This window comes from Trematomus bernacchii, unplaced genomic scaffold, assembly GCF_902827165.1.
Source record: "Trematomus bernacchii unplaced genomic scaffold, fTreBer1.1, whole genome shotgun sequence".
Lineage (NCBI taxonomy): Eukaryota > Metazoa > Chordata > Actinopteri > Perciformes > Nototheniidae > Trematomus > Trematomus bernacchii.
In genome coordinates, this window is record NW_022987919.1 from 24,102 (window position 1) to 45,000 (window position 20,899).

At 43.6% G+C, this 20,899-nt stretch overlaps 2 protein-coding genes across 3 annotated transcripts in view; both read right to left on the minus strand.

Annotated features, from left to right (window-relative positions):
* Window positions 1–1,236: 1,236 nt before the first annotated feature.
* xrcc2 (X-ray repair complementing defective repair in Chinese hamster cells 2) lies at window positions 1,237–8,559 on the minus strand. 2 transcript variants are annotated; one of them, XM_034115437.1, is made up of 6 exons: window positions 8,459–8,559; window positions 6,134–6,215; window positions 4,445–4,480; window positions 3,086–3,235; window positions 2,607–2,880; window positions 1,237–1,772 (listed from the first exon to the last, which is right to left on the minus strand). In XM_034115437.1, the coding sequence occupies exons 1-6, from the start codon at window positions 8,477–8,479 to the stop codon at window positions 1,442–1,444; spliced, it is 894 nt and encodes a 297-aa protein (XP_033971328.1). In that variant the 5' UTR covers window positions 8,480–8,559; the 3' UTR covers window positions 1,237–1,441. The 2 variants fall into 2 exon arrangements, with proteins under 2 accessions (XP_033971328.1, XP_033971329.1); XM_034115438.1 differs by lacking the exon at window positions 4,445–4,480.
* A 6,534-nt stretch (window positions 8,560–15,093) lies between these two features.
* Window positions 15,094–20,899, minus strand: part of actr3b (actin related protein 3B) — a 9,378-nt gene continuing 3,572 nt past the window's right edge. The window contains exons 8-12 of the mRNA XM_034115439.1: window positions 20,672–20,845; window positions 20,146–20,238; window positions 16,701–16,826; window positions 16,315–16,398; window positions 15,094–15,896 (exon numbers count right to left, since the gene is read on the minus strand). Of these exons, the coding sequence (XP_033971330.1) occupies window positions 15,801–15,896; window positions 16,315–16,398; window positions 16,701–16,826; window positions 20,146–20,238; window positions 20,672–20,845 (573 nt within the window). The 3' untranslated portion in view covers window positions 15,094–15,800. The remainder of the gene's footprint in view (window positions 15,897–16,314; window positions 16,399–16,700; window positions 16,827–20,145; window positions 20,239–20,671; window positions 20,846–20,899) is intronic.

The following is a 20,899-nucleotide window of genomic DNA, read 5'->3' on the forward strand; positions in this document are numbered from 1 at the left end:
GCCTCCTGTCAGCAAGCAGCAGGAGAAGAAGTAGGGCCGAAGAAACCCGAATACTACTCACTGTGGGGAGTACATCTAACTGTGTAACTGTAAATATAACTATAAAACTGTAAGAAATAAAGAAATGCGAAGTTAAATCCATCTTTAGATATTTTATCCTTGTGTCTCACAGTTGTTTTATGTAAAGAAACTGCCATAAAAATATATATTTCCACTATTTTATTATATTTAACAGAGTATTCCTACACACTGGTAAAGTAGAAGTACTCAGATCTCATACTTGAGTAAAAGTAGAAGTACTCAGATCTTGAGTAAAAGTAGAAGTACTCAGATCTCATACTTGAGTAAAAGTACTCAGATCTCGTACTTGAGTAAAAGTACTCAGATATTTACTTGAGTAAAAGTAGAAGTACTCGGATCTTGTACTTGAGTAAAAGTAGAAGTATTCAGATCTCGTACTTGAGTAAAAGTAGAAGTACTCAGATCTTGAGTAAAAGTAGAAGTACTCAGATCTCATACTTGAGTAAAAGTACTCAGATCTCGTACTTGAGTAAAAGTACTCAGATATTTACTTGAGTAAAAGTAGAAGTACTCGGATCTTGTACTTGAGTAAAAGTAGAAGTACTCAGATCTTGTACTTGAGTAAAAGTAGAAGTACTCAGATCGTGTACTTCAGTAAAAGTAGAAGTACTCCGATCTTGAGTAAAAGTAGAAGTACTCAGATCGTGTACTTGAGTAAAAATAGAAGTACTCAGATCTTGTACTTCAGTAAAAGTAGAAGTACCAGAGTGTATGAATACTCTGTTACAGTAAAAGTACTCGTTGTGCAGATTGGTCCGTTTCAGAATAATATATAAATATGTTTTATAATGATTGATCATTAAAGGTGCAGCTAGCTGGGTTTTCTGTTCGTGAGGTAAAAAGTGTGTCTGACCCCGCGGAGGGATCTGCAGGAGGGCTGCTCTGGTGATGCGGTTTCTGTCATCAGACCGGAAGTCCCGGAGTGGAGCGCGAGGAGCCGGACTCACGCTGCACGTGCCCCAAACATACAGCCTTTATTAATTAATTCATTATATAAACAATAATAAGATCAATTCTAGATATAATATATAATTATTTAATTATAACAGTTAAATAAAGCTCACAATAGCATTAATAATTAACAATAGTCATTATAAAACGAGTAAAATATATTAAAAAAAATGTAATAATTATAATAATAGACATTAATAACCATTTCAAATATATAATACATATTTTAATAAATGTATTCTTTGCTGCCGATGTATCTGGGACTCCCTGCTGTGCAGCGGAAACCTGATACAAATAGAAACACCTGCTGGATCACAGCTGTATTACAGCTTTATTGACAAATGCATGTAAACAATAACTCAAATATACAAAAAAAAAAAAACGGGTTCTCCTGCAGATCCCAAACCGCTCAGATAAACTCCACCCCAGCGTCTGTTATGCAGAAGGAGCTGCTCCTGTACGACTTGGTTTTAGAAGAAGAGGAAGAGGAAGAGGAGGAAGAGGAGGTGCAGTGAACCGTGAACATCTGACGTCTTTTTGGTTCCCTGTTGTTGGCGGCCATGTTTGTAGTTTCCTTGGAGCAGAGCAGCCGGTGGGCGACGAGACGCTGCCAGGGGCGGCAGAGGAACGGCCTGTCGATGTCCGAGGAGGAAGAGGAAGAGGAGGAGGAAAAAGAGGAGGGTCCACTGTAGTTCCTCCTGATGGCGTGGCAGGTGGCGAAGACGGTGATCCGGAAATCCCTGAGAGGAAGAACCACAGACGACATTTTACAGTGAACCCAACACAGTGTTAGAGAATAGTAGGCCAATAGAACCACCTAAAACTCCTCTGGAACCTCTGGAACCTCTGGTAGCACCTAAAGGACCCTTTAACCACCTACAGGTATCGCAAGGAATCTCTTTATTGACCAATACAACGACATAAGGGACCTACAGAACCACACAGAGCACCACTATTACCCCTATAGTCCTGCCAAAAAGACATCTAGAACCTTCTAAATAAGCACTAGAACCTCCTAAAAGCCCTATAGTCCTGCTATAAAGACCCCTATAGTCCCCCTAAAAGTCCTTTGGAACTGCCAAAATGACCTCTAGAACCTCCTAAAACCCCTTTAGAACCCCCTAAAAGTCCTTTAGAACTGCCAAAATGACCTCTAGAACCCCCTAAAACCCCTTTCGAACTGCCAAAATGACCTCTAGAACCTCCTAAAACCCCTCTAGAACTGCCAAAATGACCTCTAGAACCTCCTAAAACCCCTTTAGAACTGCCAAAATGACCTCTAGAACCTCCTAAAAGCCCTATAGTCCTGCTATAAAGACCCCTAGAACCTCATAAAAGCCCTTTAGAACTGCCAAAATGACCTCTAGAACCTCCTCAAAGCCCTTTAGAACCTCCTAAATGACCTCTAGAACCCCCTAAAGCCCCTTTAGAACCCCCTAAAAGTCCTTTAGAACTGCCAAAATGACCTCTAGAACCTCCTAAAACCCCTTTAGAACCCCCTAAAAGTCCTTTAGAACTGCCAAAATGACCTCTAGAACCCCCTAAAACCCCTCTAGAACCCCTAAAAGAAGAACCTGAGCAGTCGTCCCAGCAGCTCGGCACACTTGCTGAGTTTCTCTTCCTGCTTGGTGACGCTGGTCCCGCCCTCGCAGCGGTCCGGCCAATAGAAAGCGGAGATGCTGTCGATGAGCAGCAGGGCGACGCGGGGTCGAGAGGTCAAGGTCGTCTCCAGGAAGTGGAGGGTGAGGAGCAGCTGGGAGGAAGAGGAGCAATGGACGACGAGGAGGCGAGAGAGACAGGAACCCAACAGCTCTTCATCAGAACCAGAGGAGGAAGAGGAGGAGCGAGCTGCAGAGAGGAGAGCGGTTCAGTGCATGTGAATGGTCTGCAAAGGCTCAAATCCTGCGTCAAAATGTCAACAAACGTCCCAAAAAGTTCCAAGAAAATGTGGTAAACCCCCAACTGAAGTAGAAGGATTCTACCATTGTTTTTTTATTAAAAGCACACCTGTGACTACCTGACACTTGAATGCTTCTTCTTCGTTGGTGCGTACCTGCGTTCAGCCTGCTGTCCAGGATGCTGACTAGTCTTAACATGTCCAGACTATAATCGGTGTCCATGAACACAACGTCCACCTCCAGCCCTCCGGCGCTCAGAGGCAGCAGACAGCGACTCAGCAGGTGGTACAGGAGCTCCGTCTTACCTGGGGAGGAAACTCTCATTAAATCATGGGCATTCATTTATGTTAGAAAAATCTCACTCGTCACTCATTCTGACGTTCTCAAAATGTTGACTTTTTTTATTTTTATTACTTTTTCTCCATATATTTTTTTGAAAATCTCATGTTTACTTTTTCTGAAAATCTCAAAATTGAGACTTATTGTCATGAACACAGCTACAGTTGGGCCTTTGTGATCATGTTACTCTGATATTGGAAGAGGACATTCAGTGTTTCCCAACAGAACCCTCGTGTTTATACTCTATATATATATTCTATTAGATTGTTCACTTTTTCATTTCCGTGAACCCTGGCCAGGCTCACACTTCTTGTTTATTTGTGTGGATGTATAATGGCGCTTTTCCACTGCAGCACCGCTTCTTGTTGCTTTTCCACTAGGGCTAGTTCCGGCTCAGGGCGACTTCTTCACCTTTTTTCTGGCCCTCCAAAATCCAGGTTCTAACAACAACCGGGCCGAGTATGCTAAACTAGTGACGTAAACACTCTCGACTGCTGATTGGTCAGAGAGAATCGCTGGCAAGGGGGGGCAACAACTACAACAACATGAACATATTTGACCGTGATTTAATTGTAATACATGTTTCAGTAAAAACCATGAATTAATGCTTTGTCAAGTCTGCAGACAGACGGCAGGGGAAACACCTTTTAATATGCTTGTTTTCTAAATGGAGATTGGCTAAGCTAACGCAATATATGCTCCGACCGTCCACACTCACAACAACGGCCTACAGACATAAATAAAGCAGCGACTGTATTCACCATGACACAGGCAGTCTGTGGTTTGTACTTGTTTAACTTTGGTCTAGTCTCTGAACAGATATGAGGAGCTGTGAGCTCTGAGTGCTAACAGCTAACGGCTGTGTTGGTTTTGTGTGTTTCGCATTGAAGATGACGTCACGGCAGTTTTATGCAGCGTCGCTCCGCCCGCCGAACAGCCGATCGCTCCGCCTACACTGCGTTACCATAGTTACCGCCCCAGCTACTAAACTGTAATGGAGACGCAGCATAAAGTGAGCCTGGCCTACCAAGGCCTAACCATACCGTGCTAAGCCGTGCGAGGTCCTGCAGGGGAAAAGCGCCTTTAGAGTCAAAGGTTTCTATCTCTCTCTCTCAATAAGTCAGAGTGTTTCAATGCGTGTGAGCCTGTTAGAGTATGATCACATGTGACCTCACCTGTCCCCTCTGATCCGTACAGCTCCACCACCTCACCTGTCCAACACAGTCAATCATCAATCATCAATCATCAATCATCAGCCTCCAGTTTATCACTTTGAGTTTTGGTTAATTGTCATGTGACGTCTCTGTGGAGGAAACTCTTCAGAGACACTAGCCTCGTCTCAATACCCCTCCTCGACTCCTCCTTCCCCTCACTCGCGTCCCTTCCTTGCGTCTTAGCTCCGCCTCCGTAAGATGCGAGCGAGAGACACGAGGAGGTGACGCGAGGACAGAGGAGTCCTCAGGTATTAATTGGGATGTCCTTGTTCACTCAAACGTCACTCTTAAACGACGTCTGTTAATGATGACATGTGCACAGCTGTATCCCCTCTCATCGGGCTTAACTGAATAACCTTTAGAACCTTTAGAACCTTTAGAACCGGCCCATTTGTTGTTAAATATGTATTTAAATGATGAATCTTTCTCTTGTTAGTCAAGGAATTCAATGTATGATGGTTGGTCCTGCTTTTGTGTTCCGTTTTGGTGTAAAATGTACATTTCAATAAAATTATAATTATAATAATGTGAAAGCTTTTACTCTGAACATGTGTGTCCTGTAGATCCCCACATTCACCACAAACCCACATTCAGGACTGTGCATTTTAAATAATTTAACTACTCAATATTTTAACACAAAACAAAACAAATAATTGTTATTTATCAAGATCTAGCCATTTATGAAATAGCTTTCTTAATAGCTATGTTTTAGTGACGTTCAACATCATTAAACATGACTTAAATTGTTAGTATAACCTTAAGAAATGAATTGCACATAATAATTCCCACGGAGCTGTGAGCACTTAGACATTTATGTGACGCTTTTCCACTCATTCTTCCAGTTCTCCGTTTTCCTCTCTTGAAATCGACCAGCTGTGAAGGTGGGGGCGGGGCCAGCTGTGAAGGTGGGGGCGGGGCCAGCTGTGAAGGTGGGGGCGGGGCCAGCTGTGAAGGTGGGGGCGGGGCTTTGATACGCGAGTAGTGAAAACACTTCCGCGTAGTCTGCTCTCGTGTATCCTCCCTTTCGTCTCCTCCCGCACCCCTCCTCCCTCACCCCTCCTCGACTCCTCCGTGTACATTTCAGCTATTGGGACATCCTTCAAAATGGCGTGTCTTGATCGATTTCCGGGTCAAGTCCCGGAGGAGGGGAAGAGAGGAGTCGAGGAGGGGTATTGAGACGAGGCTATAGAGAGATGATTCTTGGACAAAGTTTGTCTTTTGTTAGATTTAATAAAGTAATAAAGAAAGTCAGTATAAAGTGAGATGGATCTGAAGTGCAGGAAATAAGACGTAGAAGTAGAAGATCTTGTACTTGAGTAGAAGTAGAAGTACACAGGTCCTACATCCCATCATTAAACCCTAAACACCCTTTAACCCGTTTGTAAATCCTCTTTTCACTTCCTTTGCCTCCTGAAATGTAAACCCTTACCATCTGTCTCTGTTAAACACACAATGTGTGTAATGTTGTAACAATACCATTGAACAGAGTACAAGGCAATCAGAGTATAAGTATGATGTATGTCAACAAGGACCATGCAGAAGAGATGATGCCAGATTACAGCTCATAGCTCATTTCCTGAGGCAGTCGGAGAATCAGACTACATGTTTTAAATGATTATATGATCATCAACAGGAAGTGGTTTTTCTCACCGTTTTCAGGTCCTCCGTCTCCAGGAAACAGTTTTTTCTCGATGTCCTTCAGACAGCGACGAGCCTCCAGACGGGCGAACAGCTGCAGACACATCACACACTGATTATATACAGAAACACAACACTCCTCCTCAGACTCAAGAGGAACAGCGTGAGACCGGTCGAGGTTATACGGAGACCTGGGAGAGGAGGGGGTTATCCCAGTTCAAGACTTTGCTTGTGTTTCTACCTGCTTCTTCTCTACCTGTGTTTCTACCTGCTTCTTCTCTACCTGTGTTTCTACCTGCTTCTTCTCTACCTGTGTTTCTACCTGCTTCTTCTCTACCTGTGTTTCTACCTGCTTCTTCTCTACCTGTGTTTCTACCTGCTTCTTCTCTACCTGTGTTTCTACCTGCTTCTTCTCTACCTGTGTTTCTACCTGCTTCTTCTCTACCTGTGTTTCTACCTGCTTCTTCTCTACCTGTGTTTCTACCTGCTTCTTCTCTACCTGTGTTTCTACCTGCTTCTTCTCTACCTGTGTTTCTCCCTGCTTCTTCTCTACCTGTGTTTCTACCTGCTTCTTCTCTACCTGTGTTTCTACCTGCTTCTTCTCTACCTGTGTTTCTACCTGCTTCTTCTCTACCTGTGTTTCCAGGATCCCTCTATTTGTCCCATAGAGGGGGACATTTACAGAGTTAGAGCAAAAGTAAAGAGCCACATATGAAGGAAGAGGCATGGATAAATGAAGATAACAACATACCTTAGTGTAGCATGTAGCTAACCCTCACCAACAGACCTTAGTGTTGCATGTAGCTAACCCTCACCAACAGACCTTAGTGTAGCATGTAGCTAACCCTCACCAACAGACCTTAGTGTTGCATGTAGCTAACCCTCACCAACAGACCTTAGTGTTGCATGTAGCTAACCCTCACCAACAGACCTTAGTGTTGCATGTAGCTAACCCTCACCAACAGACCTTAGTGTTGCATGTAGCTAACCCTCACCAACAGACCTTAGTGTAGCATGTAGCTAACCCTCACCAACAGACCTTAGTGTTGCATGTAGCTAACCCTCACCAACAGACCTTAGTGTTGCATGTAGCTAACCCTCACCAACAGACCTTAGTGTTGCATGTAGCTAACCCTCACCAACAGACCTTAGTGTTGCATGTAGCTAACCCTCACCAACAGACCTTAGTGTAGCATGTAGCTAACCCTCACCAACAGACCTTAGTGTAGCATGTAGCTAACCCTCACCAACAGACCTTAGTGTAGCATGTAGCTAACCCTCACCAACAGACCTTAGTGTTGCATGTAGCTAACCCTCACCAACAGACCTTAGTGTTGCATGTAGCTAACCCTCACCAACAGACCTTAGTGTAGCATGTAGCTAACCCTCACCAACAGACCTTAGTGTTGCATGTAGCTAACCCTCACCAACAGACCTTAGTGTTGCATGTAGCTAACCCTCACCAACAGACCTTAGTGTAGCATGTAGCTAACCCTCACCAACAGACCTTAGTGTTGCATGTAGCTAACCCTCACCAACAGACCTTAGTGTAGCATGTAGCTAACCCTCACCAACAGACCTTAGTGTTGCATGTAGCTAACCCTCACCAACAGACCTTAGTGTAGCATGTAGCTAACTCTCACCAACAGACCTTAGTGTTGCATGTAGCATGTAGCTAACCCTCACCAACAGACCTTAGTGTTGCATGTAGCTAACCCTCACCAACAGACCTTAGTGTTGCATGTAGCATGTAGCTAACCCTCACCAACAGACCTTAGTGTTGCATGTAGCATGTAGCTAACCCTCACCAACAGACCTTAGTGTTGCATGTAGCTAACCCTCACCAACAGACCTTAGTGTTGCATGTAGCTAACCCTCACAAACAGACCTTAGTGTTGCATGTAGCTAACCCTCACCAACAGACCTTAGTGTAGCATGTAGCTAACCCTAACCCTGGATAAAGACAGAAATGAACCAGAAAGCAGATCATTCTGATGTGTTCATGGATTCATCCAGAGATTCTTAAAGATTAAAACGATGGTTAAATATGTTGTTGTTGTTGTTGTTTACTTAAATCTATTTGCTTTGATGTTGTGCCTTTCAGATCTGAACGGGACAAAGATGTTTGAATAAAGTCTGGATTGTATAAATGTAAGGATTAGCATGATGTTCATTATCAAACTAAAGCACTTTAACTGTTAAACTTATTTCACAGATAAACGTGTACTTCCTGCAAAGGGAAGTAATCACGTAACGCTGCCGCTAAAACGCAGATATGTTACTTAATATGCGTTTATTAATCATATGTTGTTGTTAGAAACACGTGTTGTTTTTTACCTGAGCTCCACTTTCAGTCATTTCAGCTGCATGATCAAAACAAAGCACTTCCGGGTTTCGTTTAGCGTAACGGACCAATGGGAGGAGCTACAGGAGTGAGAGGAGCGCGCTGACATGTAGGCACAATCCCAAACCACGCCCTACACCCTACCCCTACACACTCCCCCTCCGTGGAGTGCCACTCTCAGCTCAACGAGGCTCCCTCCTGTCAGATGGAGGGAGCTTGGAGTTGCTATAGCAACTCCAACAATTGGCCTAGCAACGGCTTAGCAACCCCATTCTTTTGTTATGAAAATGTCTATATTTATACACATTCTCGCGAGGTCTATCTGGGGTCGTTGTAAGTTAAAGCGCGAACTGTTACTTGGCTAATGTTGTTATAATTCTCTCAGTATGTGAACACAGATCGAAAATGGAAAGATTTGTCACAAGTCAGCGTAAACGACCGCGATCTCCAACGGAGCCGGTCCAGCCGGACAACCCTGCTATCCACAAGGATCCCGATGTTCACTCTAATGAAAACCGGGAGGATTGGGACCACGAAGAACAGGTGCCCCCGCCAACTGACCCGCTGCACCCGCAGCAGCAGGACCAGCTAGCTGCTACCACGAGCTGCGGTGGAACTAGCGCTGCTCCGCTCCACACCGTAATTGACACCAGCCAGTCAGCCTGTGATGGACCAAGACGTCCTATACTGAGAAAATACCCGACCAAGAAGTACGGACTGCAAATGCGGTCATTCAATAGCCGATGGTACGAGCAATATACTTGGCTCGAGTACTCAGTGACTATGGACAGTGTATTTTGTTTTGCCTGCAGGCATTTTGCTCACGAAGGACGCCGGTTCCATAAAGAAACCGCCTTTACCCATGACGGATTTAGCACCTGGGTTAGAGCAAAGCAGTCATTCATTACACATGATGTGAGTGGTGGACATAAATACGCCATGGATGCATGGTCTGAATTTAAATTAAGGAAAGAGAGTGGCTCAAAAATCAGCAACGCACTCAGCGAGGGACATTCACAAACTGTATGTGAAAACAGGGAATATATGCGGGCAGCTGTGGAAGCATTGCGTTACACTGCGTGTCAAACCATTGCACAACGAGGGCATAGGGAGAGTGGAGCATCAAACAGGGGGAACTTCATCGAACTTTTAGACCTGATTGGCAAGTTTGACAAAACTGTGGCAAAAAAAATATCCGATAATCCGAGAAATGCAAAGTACACACACCACGACATACAAGATGAGCTAATTGAGCTGATGTCAAATATGGTCAGGGATCAAATGAGTGGGGAAGTACAGGAAGCTGGAGTGTTTGCACTGATGGTGGATGAGAGCAAAGACGTGAGGCAAAAGGAGCAGGTGTCTGTGGCAGTGCGGTATTTACATAACGATGGCATACACGAGGAGTTCCTTCACTTCACCCCAGCTGATGGACTAGACGCTGATTCACTTTTGACAACGATCAAACAGACGCTCAGTAAATGCAACATTGATCACAACATGTGCATTGGCCAATGCTACGACGGTGCCGCTGTCATGTCGGGGTGTAATAACGGTGTGCAGGAGAGATTTCGGGAGGAGGTGCCACAGGCCCTTTATGTACATTGCCATGCCCACCGGCTACATTTAGTTTTAGTTGACTGTGTCAAGAATGTAAGACCAGCAGGGGATTTTTTTGAAGTTGTGCAGATGCTGTATAATTTCTTTTCTGGCTCTGTCGTGCACAACATTTTCCATAAAAAACAAAAGGAACTTGAACCAACAGAAAAGCCGGTTGAACTAAAAAAGCTGTCAGACCCTAGATGGGCTTGTCAGTATTCAGCACTGTGGGCCATTCAGAAAACACTGCCAGCTATCTATGCCACACTCGATGAGGTTATTATCACGCAGTCAAACGCTCGCAGGAAGACAGAAGCTCGAGCAGTGAAGGCACTGATAGACGGTCACTTTGCTGTGCAACTCACTCTATTTGAGGATATGTTTCGGGCCACCAAATTATTGTCTGACCATTTACAGTCCCCAGATCTGCAACTGGCATCTGCTACGGATCTTGTTGAGTCGGTAATTACATCCCTCTCCGAAAAGCGAAACGAAAAATCATGGAATGAAATTTTGGACAAAGCACAAGCCCTCTCCACTAAGACTGGCATCCTCGTCCAGTTGAGACAAGAGCGACGTCAGACTCAGCCTGCATGCCACCTACAGGGGTTTGTAGTTGATGCTCCAACAGGAAAACTTCCACCACTCACCTCCTCTGATGACATCCGAAAGCACTGCTACTACCCTGTCATTGATAGACTTGTCAATGAAATGAAAAGGCGGTTTTCGTCTGAATCTTGTGGTGTTCTACAGGGCACGTCTGCCTTAAATCCAACACATAAGTCATTCCTTGAGATGGAGCACCTATCACCCATGGCCCAGTATTATGGGGTAAAAACGGACAACCTGTCTGCAGAACTGCACCAAGTGCGACGGCTCCTTGACCGAAAAGAGCAGGGACCAACTGTGAAAACCACGCACGAATTTCTCTCCCTTCTCCGGCCATACAAGGACGTATTTATTGATCTGCACAGACTTGTGTGTATATCGGTCACACTGCCTGTCACGTCTGCAACCTGCGAACGCAGCTTTTCTTGTTTACAGCGTGTCAAAAACTACATGAGGAGCAACAGCGGGGACTTAAGGAATAGCAATTTGGCTTTGCTGTCCATCAATGCAGAACGAGCACGAGCCCTCGATGAGCACGAGATCATAGATGCCTTTGCTTTGAACCACAACAACAGATGCATTGTCCTGCTCTGACCCATTGGTGAGTGGCTCTGCTACGTGTGTGTGTGTGTGTGTGTGTGTGTGTGTGTGTGTGTGTGTGTGTGTGTGTGTGTGTGTGTGTGGTGATGAGGTTAAATGCCACAGCATGCCAGTTGAAACAGTGAACGATCGCTATTGTGTACGCTTAGGGTGTAATGGTATTATACACAAATATTGTAGGAGCACAGAAACAGTGTTCAAATTCTGCTTTTACAAACTTATTTTGGTTGTGCTTACCTTGCAAAGTCATGTTATAAGTGTCAAAGGAATGTTTTATTGTAAATATTAATGATAATATTGTAACGTGTCCAAGTTAATAGTTATTTCAGTTATCAGATGTGCAGTTTAGTACATTTGTAAAGTTATTTAGGCAATGCTGTTGGTGGGAGTTAGGGAGAGACCGCCCCTTCCAAGTGTGCGTGTGCGTTTTCCGGTGTGTGTGTAGGGAGTAGAGACGGTAGGAGTTGTGTTGGAGTGTGGGGAAAAGTCATAATGAGTGTTATACTATTGATTGGTTCTGTAAGGCGTGGCTGTGGCCGTCAATACCATAAAATAAAGAGAACGTTTTCGACATTGAAGGCTCGTGATCTGTGATCTTGAATAGCGGTGAACGCGACAATATTCAGGCTCGTGCTTGGCCCACTGGTATTGTTTGTTTATTTATTTTTTTAAATGAACTAGCAACGCCGTGCTGTCATATAGCAACTGCTAAGCTACTGCAGCAAAACAATCCTGGCGCCGCCCATGCTCAGATATTGTACTTGAGTAAAAGTAGCACTGAGTAAAAGTAGCAGTGATCTTATACTTGAGTAAAAATGCACTTTTTGTATGTTTGACTTTATAAATGATATATTTTGATAATTTAATACCAACATTTCTTTTAAAATATCTTTAAATCATCCTCTTTTGTAAATGTCTAGGTGATATATGAGTGTGTTTAAATATCTGGACCTGAAGCTGAAACAGAAACACTTTGTCATTAAAAGTTTATTAAACCTGTTCAACAATAAATACATCTGATATAAAACACTTTCACAACAACATCAGACATCTCATCTGACCTGACCTGTCAATCAAGTGATCGACCAATCAGAAGAGGCGCTGAAGTCTGACAAAGCACGATAAGAGGGTCACATGACCTGTCTGTCTCTCTGTATGACCTGTCTGTCTCTCTGAATGACCTGTCTGTCTCTCTATCGCCCGTCTGTCTCTCTGTATCACCTGTGTGTCTCTCTGTATCACCTGTCTGTCTCTCTGTATCACCTGTCTGTCTCTCTCTATCACCTGTCTGTCTCTCTGTATCACCTGTGTGTCTCTCTGTATCACCTGTCTGTCTCTCTGTATCACCTGTCTGTCTCTCTCTATCACCTGTCTGTCTCTCTCTATCACCTGTCTGTCTCTGTATCACCTGTCTGTCTCTCTGTATCACCTGTCTGTCTCTCTCTATCACCTGTGTGTCTCTCTGTATCACCTGTCTGTCTCTCTGTATCACCTGTCTGTCTCTCTCTATCACCTGTCTGTCTCTCTGTATCACCTGTGTGTCTCTCTGTATCACCTGTCTGTCTCTCTGTATCACCTGTCTGTCTCTCATCTGTCTGTCTCTCTGTATCACCTGTCCGTCTCTCATCTGTCTGTCTCTCTGTATCACCTGTGTGTCTCTCTGTATGTCTCTCTCTATCACCTGTCTGTCTCTCTCTATCACCTGTCTGTCTCTCTCTATCACCTGTGTGTCTCTCTGTCTGTCTCTCTCTATCACCTGTCTGTCTCTCTCTATCACCTGTCTGTCTCTCTCTATCACCTGTCTGTCTCTCTGTATCACCTGTGTGTCTCTCTGTCTGTCTCTCTGTATCACCTGTCTGTCTCTCTCTATCACCTGTCTGTCTCTCTCTATCACCTGTCTGTCTCTCTGTATCACCTGTGTGTCTCTCTGTCTGTCTCTCTGTATCACCTGTCTGTCTCTCTCTATCACCTGTCTGTCTCTCTGTATCACCTGTGTGTCTCTCTGTCTGTCTCTCTGTATCACCTGTCTGTCTCTCTCTATCACCTGTCTGTCTCTCTGTATCACCTGTCTGTCTCTCTGTATCACCTGTGTGTCTCTCTGTCTCTCTGTCTGTCTCTCTGTATCACCTGTCTGTCTCTCTGTATCACCTGTCTGTCTCTCTGTATCACCTGTCTGTCTCTCTGTATCACCTGTCTGTCTGTCTCTATCACCTGTCTGTCTCTCTCTATCACCTGTCTGTCTCTCTCTATCACCTGTCTGTCTCTCTGTATCACCTGTCTGTCTCTCTGTATCACCTGTCTGTCTCTCTCTATCACCTGTGTGTCTCTCTCTATCACCTGTCTGTCTCTCTCTATCACCTGTCTGTCTCTCTGTATCACCTGTCTGTCTCTCTGTATCACCTGTCTGTCTCTCTCTATCACCTGTCTGTCTCTCTGTATCACCTGTCTGTCTCTCTCTATCACCTGTCTGTCTCTCTGTATCACCTGTCTGTCTCTCTCTATCACCTGTCTGTCTCTCTCTATCACCTGTCTGTCTCTCTGTATCACCTGTCTGTCTCTCTCTATCACCTGTCTGTCTCTCTGTATCACCTGTCTGTCTCTCTCTATCACCTGTCTGTCTCTCTCTATCACCTGTCTGTCTGTCTCTATCACCTGTCTGTCTCTCTGTATCACCTGTCTGTCTCTCTCTATCACCTGTCTGTCTCTCTCTATCACCTGTCTGTCTCTCTGTATCACCTGTCTGTCTGTCTCTACACCTGTCTGTCTGTCTCTACACCTGTCTGTCTCTCTCTACACCTGTCTGTCTCTCTGTATCACCTGTCTGTCTGTCTCTATCACCTGTCTGTCTCTCTCTATCACCTGTCTGTCTCTCTGTATCACCTGTCTGTCTGTCTGTATCACCTGTCTGTCTCTCTGTATCACCTGTCTGTCTCTCTCTATCACCTGTCTGTCTCTCTGTATCACCTGTCTGTCTCTCTGTATCACCTGTCTGTCTCTCTGTCTGTCTCTCTCTATCACCTGTCTGTCTCTCTGTATCACCTGTCTGTCTCTCTCTATCACCTGTCTGTCTCTCTGTATCACCTGTCTGTCTCTCTCTATCACCTGTCTGTCTCTCTCTATCACCTGTCTGTCTCTCTGTATCACCTGTCTGTCTCTCTGTATCACCTGTCTGTCTCTCTGTCTGTCTCTCTCTATCACCTGTCTGTCTCTCTGTATCACCTGTCTGTCTCTCTCTATCACCTGTCTGTCTCTCTGTATCACCTGTCTGTCTCTCTGTATCACCTGTCTGTCTCTCTCTATCACCTGTCTGTCTCTCTGTATCACCTGTCTGTCTCTCTGTATCACCTGTGTGTCTCTCTGTCTGTCTCTCTGTATCACCTGTCTGTCTCTCTCTATCACTCTGTCTCTCTCTATCACCTGTCTGTCTCTCTGTATCACCTGTCTGTCTCTCTGTATCACCTGTCTGTCTCTCTCTATCACCTGTCTGTCTCTCTCTATCACTCTGTCTCTCTCTATCACCTGTCTGTCTCTCTGTATCACCTGTCTGTCTCTCTCTATCACCTGTCTGTCTCTCTGTCTGTCTCTCTGTATCACCTGTCTGTCTCTCTCTATCACCTGTCTGTCTCTCTCTATCACCTGTCTGTCTCTCTGTATCACCCATCTAGGGCACCAAAATGTCTAGGGCCTGCCCTGCATAGAGGTATATGTTGTAATTGACATATTATAGTGACAGCGTTTTAAACTAAGAAATATGACGTTATTTTATTATATGTTGCCAGTTTTTAATTCTACCTGGATCCACTAATAACAGAAAGTCGTGTTAACGGTGTCTTAAAGGGGATTTATTGACAGCAGCTCAGTATCAAACCACAGATTCATTCAATCTCAGCTTGGCCACAAAAATATGATTTCAGTGCGACAGTGTGGAGATCTTCATAAAACTAAATATCTGTTGTGTCTTTTATTCTCTCAGACAAAGACTCAGTTTAAAATGTGTTTAGATTTAACATTATAATAAATATGATCTGCTTTTCTTTACAAATATAAACGCTCTGAGTGCAGAAGTATATGATACAGGCTGTTGAACAAACACTCTCTGCGATGCTACATTGCTAACAGGCTAACAGCTAGCTACTCTTCATTTTGAGGTCTTGAGAAATACTTAAAAAAAAAAAACGAACCTGGTTGCTTTTTGAACAATAAACAAGTTCTTGATGGTAAAAGTTTAAAATAAATCACAGATTTTGGTGCTTGGGTTTCTCCAGACCGCCATGTGCTGGATGAGACTGAGCTAGCCTGCTAACCGTGTATTAGCATAGCGGGCTAAAACAATGAAATAAACAATATATTACAGGTGCACCTCAAGAAATTAGAATGAACTTTTCCACGATAATCTAATTTATTGAGATGTACCTGTAACTGGCTACTGGCTAAGTGGTTGGTGGCTAGCAGCTAGCAGGTGAACAGGACAACAGGCTAACAACGTAGCATGCTATCAAGCGAGCTATCTGTAGCTGCCGCTGTTCATTAGGACATGATTCCGAACACGGGGTTGTGTCGACAGATGCTCGGCCCGATCTCATCGTAGTCCTTCTTCGAGTGACACACCTGGGAAAACTCCGGCTGAAAACACAAACAAACAACGGCCATATTTGTATTGACGTCCCAATTAGTCTTTAAAACAACAACAATCTCCCTGTTGTGAACCCATTTCAACCCACACATACTGTATGCTTATCATGTTCTGTCCCAGGCTATACTAACCAACTCTATAAAAACAAACAATACAACCACAGTGCATCTCACAATGTGTTAATAAATCACATTAGTCATTGCTAACAGTTAGCCATCAAGCCAATTAGCAATTAGTCTTTTCTACAGAGCTCCAGGGCACTACATATCCCAACAAGGAAACAGAGGTTGAGATTAAGGGGTTTGCTGTGCATGTGTGAAAGGGGCTTTAGTCAATGAGGGCAGAAGTCCTATAAACGTGTATGTGTGTGTGTGTGTGTGTGTGTGTGTGTGTGTGTGTTTTGTTTACCGTGGACGCCAACATTGATCCTCCGAACCAGACGGCGTAGCGCTGCATGTGATGAGTGACGACCTGCACCTCCATTGGCTTTGGCTGCAAACAAAAAAACCCAAAAATCTGAAATCAATCAATCGAGATTTATCTATATAGATTCAAAGGTTCTATTGTTATTTGCACATAAGCTACAGTTTAGAAATGGCAATGAAATTCTTCTGACCCGAGCTCCTCCAACAAGGCAACATATATAATAAAATACAAAAATACAAAATATAGCCCAATAGCACACATTTTACATTTGTCTCAGGGGGCTCTCCAGGTTCTACATAACTGTCCTGAGACCCTCAAAAAGGACAAAGTGGAAGAAAGCTAGTCAGTTTTCCGTCCATCTGTCTCACCTTTAATCGTCCTCCGCTGAGTTCTTCACTAAACTTCAGTCGGGCGTCCACCACTCTCTTCAGGTCTCTCTGCACACGCCGCCCAAAGTCTCTGAACATCGTGGATCCTCCGGAGAGAACGATGTTCTGACACATATAAAACACAAACACAGTTAAAAAACGTATGGGTTTAGATTTAGTTAAAAAAGTGTTCAGGTGCAGAGATGGCAAAAGTACACACGTCCTTTACTCAAGTAGAAGTGTGGAGTCTATTTGTATATAACATTACAAAGACTGATTCTTATTATTACATTATAAGCTTATTGTGCTCATTTTATGTTGCTATGACTTTGGAATAAATAGAAAATCACTAATCCCAGGTTCTGATGGATTGGATAGGAAACGAAGGGAAAAGTCACAGAGAAAGTTTTAGCTTGCAATATTAATGTAGCAAGGCCAGGTGCAGACACTGTGAGGAGACAAAGGGTCTTTCAGAGCAGGACATCGCTCCGGCCGTGAGCTGCTCCCACGCATAGCTAGGAAGCAGCATTATGAAGGTTTTCCACTATATCTGTAGAAACGTCAGCGAAAACAAATGACTAGGATAGAGACAGAGTAGGGAGGGACAGAGTAGGGAGGGACAGAGTAGGGAGGGACAGAGTAGGGAGAGACAGAGTAGGGAGGGACAGAGTAGGGAGGGACAGAGTAGGGAGGGACAGAGTAGGATAGAGACAGAGTAGGGAGGGACAGAGTAGGGAGGGACAGAGTAGGGAGGGACAGAGTAGGATAGAGACAGAGTAGGGAGGGACAGAGTAGGGAGGGACAGAATAGGGAGGGACAGAGTAGGGAGGGACAGAGTAGGGAGGGACAGAGTAGGATAGAGACAGAGTAGGGAGGGACAGAGTAGGGAGGGACAGAATAGGGAGGGACAGAGTAGGGAGGGACAGAGTAGGGAGGGACAGAGTAGGGAGGGACAGAGTAGGGAGGGACAGAGTAGGATAGAGACAGAGTAGGGAGGGACTTCGCCGGCCGGACGAATGTTGATTGGAGGATCGTGTTGCCAAGAGACTTTTGTCTGTGTCTGTGCACCAACTAGAGAGAGCCAAAGTCTAAACCAAGGTTACTCTCCATCTCGTCTCAACCAATCATAAATGTACGGGCAACGCCCTGTGTAATCAAATGTATTGTCGCACGAGGACGGGGGCTCTTTACGGAAATGGTGGTTACAGATTACAGCTTTGCTGCCTGTGATTTCTATGATGTGAAGAGTCCTTGGCCAAGTGATATATATTTTGCTCTCTTATAATAAATAGTTCAACTTAGAAGTCGTCTGTCTTTCCTGGAATTTTGAACACGACAGAAGTACCGACTAAACTTCTTTACTTTACTCAAGAAGTTTGGGCTTTGAAATGTACTTAAAGGTGGGGTAGGTAATTTTGGAGAAACCAGCTCGAGTGCGCTAGAATTTGAAAATACACAACCGGAAACAATCTGCCCCTTCCTTCAGACTTCCTCACAGAGCCCCTCCTCCAACACACATGAACGCGCACATGACCAATGAAGGCACGAGATAAGTTTGTGCACAGATGGAAGGCTGACAGGCAGGTAGGCCATCCAGTTACTTTAGCCGGGCTGGCTCAGATGATTGGTCTGTTGGCTTCCACAGATGAATTTTTTTAATGTATTCATTGCTATCGGGATGTTAAGAGCATTCCATGGAATATAACAAAAAGTGTTTCTGAAATAAATTACATACCTCACCTTTAAGTAGAAAGTACCCATAACTAGCAGCTGTTTTAAAGAGTACCTGACCTCCCTTTATATTAATAGAACAATAATGTCATTGTTAGCTAATGAATGTTTCCATGCTGAACAACGGCAACATGACAACGTTTTCATTGGTCCCTCTTCTTTAGAGAAGACCAGGAAATGATGGATACACGGATCGTGTTCAAATCAATAGGCACGCAATGACTCTAAATAATAATGATCACGCCACCAAACACACATTCAAACTAAAGGAACCAGCCTGTTTGGGAAATGTGAGAAGTAGAAAGTACAGGTATTTGAGTTCAACATGTGAGAAGTAGAAAGTACAGGTATTTGGGTTCAACATGTAAGAAGTAGAAAGTACAGGTATTTGTGTTCAACATGTGAGAAGTAGAAAGTACAGGTATTTGAGTTCAACATGTAAGAAGTAGAAAGTACAGGTATTTGTGTTCAACATGTAAGAAGTAGAAAGTACAGGTATTTGGGTTCAACATGTAAGAAGTAGAAAGTACAGGTATTTGTGTTCAACATGTAAGAAGTAGAAAGTACAGGTATTTGTGTTCAACATGTAAGAAGTAGAAAGTACAGGTATTTGGGTTCAACATGTAAGAAGTAGAAAGTACAGGTATTTGTGTTCAACATGTAAGAAGTAGAAAGTACAGGTATTTGGGTTCAACATGTAAGAAGTAGAAAGTACAGGTATTTGGGTTCAACATGTAAGAAGTAGAAAGTACAGGTATTTGTGTTCAACATGTAAGAAGTAGAAAGTACAGGTATTTGTGTTCAACATGTAAGAAGTAGAAAGTACAGGTATTAGTGTTCAACATGTAAGAAGTAGAAAGTACAGGTATTAGTGTTCAACATGTAAGAAGTAGAAAGTACAGGTATTTGTGTTCAACATGTAAGAAGTAGAAAGTACAGGTATTTGTGTTCAACATGTAAGAAGTAGAAAGTACAGGTATTTGGGTTCAACATGTAAGAAGTAGAAAGTACAGGTATTTGTGTTCAACATGTAAGAAGTAGAAAGTTCAGGTATTTGTGTTCAACATGTAAGAAGTAGAAAGTACAGGTATCTGGGTTCAACATGTAAGAAGTAGAAAGTACAGGTATTTGGGTTCAACATGTAAGAAGTAGAAAGTACAGGTATTAGTGTTCAACATGTAAGAAGTAGAAAGTTCAGGTATTAGTGTTCAACATGTAAGAAGTAGAAAGTACAGGTATTAGTGTTCAACATGTAAGAAGTAGAAAGTTCAGGTATTTGTGTTCAACATGTAAGAAGTAGAAAGTTCAGGTATTTGTGTTCAACATGTAAGAAGTAGAAAGTACAGGTATCTGGGTTCAACATGTAAGAAGTAGAAAGTACAGGTATTTGGGTTCAACATGTAAGAAGTAGAAAGTACAGGTATTTGGGTTCAACATGTAAGAAGTAGAAAGTACAGGTATTTGTGTTCAACATGTAAGAAGTAGAAAGTACAGGTATTTGGGTTCAACATGTAAGAAGTCAAAGTAAAAAGTCGTAAAATAAGTAGTGGAGTAAAGTACTGATACCAGAAAAATGTACTTAAGTACAGTAACAAAGTATTTGTACTCCACTACTTCCCACCTCTGGTTCTGACACATAAACACACACACACAGTTAACAAACGCATGGCTTTAGTTTTAGATTAAAAAGTGCCCAGGTGTGCTCAGCTGTTACCTTGTATAGCGGCCGCCTAACATCGATTGGACAGCTCTGAATGACCTCGTCAACAATGTCAGAGATTGGCTGCATGAAGTCTGGGTTAGCAAACTGAAAAACACACATTCACACAGAAAAAAGAACACGGTCATTATAACAAGTCACCACCAGGGGGCAGCATTCAGATGGAATAAAAGACAACAGGCTTCAAAGCACTAGTCAACTATTACAATGTCCATTTCTTATCTACTGGCTTTACTACACACAGTTTTTATTAGAAATGTAAATAATGAGTTTTGGGGGTTCCTCAGGGCTCTGTTCTCGGGCCTCTATATTTCAGATTTTGATTTTTAAATGTCACAACACTAACATATTTAAGATATGATCAAATAAGATAATCCTTTATTAGTCCCACAACTGGGGGAGGAATTACAAGTGATTGATGCTAATGCTCAGTTAGCAACCACCTGCGTATTCCCGTCCAGCACTCACAGAGCAACAGGAGGATTTATGGGATAGTCTTTTTCATTTTTAGCGAAGTTACCTCGGGGTGGAAGAAGATTTCGGGGCCGAGGAAACGCTCGTAGCCGACGTCGATGTTGAAGTCGGTCTTTGTGACGGCGTTGACTCCGTGGTACTGTTTGATCCATTTCCCCGGGTCAGAGTCGAACTTTGAGAACTCCTTCACGATGTCCGGACAGATGTAACAGTACCGCTCCTACACACAAAAAGGGGAGGAAGATTATGGAGGACGAGGAGGAAAAGAGTAGTA

Coding starts and splice junctions, on each gene's coding strand:
- xrcc2 (XM_034115437.1), bottom strand. CDS start 8,479: ATGACTGAAAGTGGAGCTCAG. Junction 3,236..4,444: donor GTACGGATCAGAGGGGACAG/GTGAGGTCACAT, acceptor TTTCCTCCCCAG/GTAAGACGGAGCTCCTGTAC. Junction 2,881..3,085: donor GGACAGCAGGCTGAACGCAG/GTACGCACCAAC, acceptor TCCTCTCTGCAG/CTCGCTCCTCCTCTTCCTCC.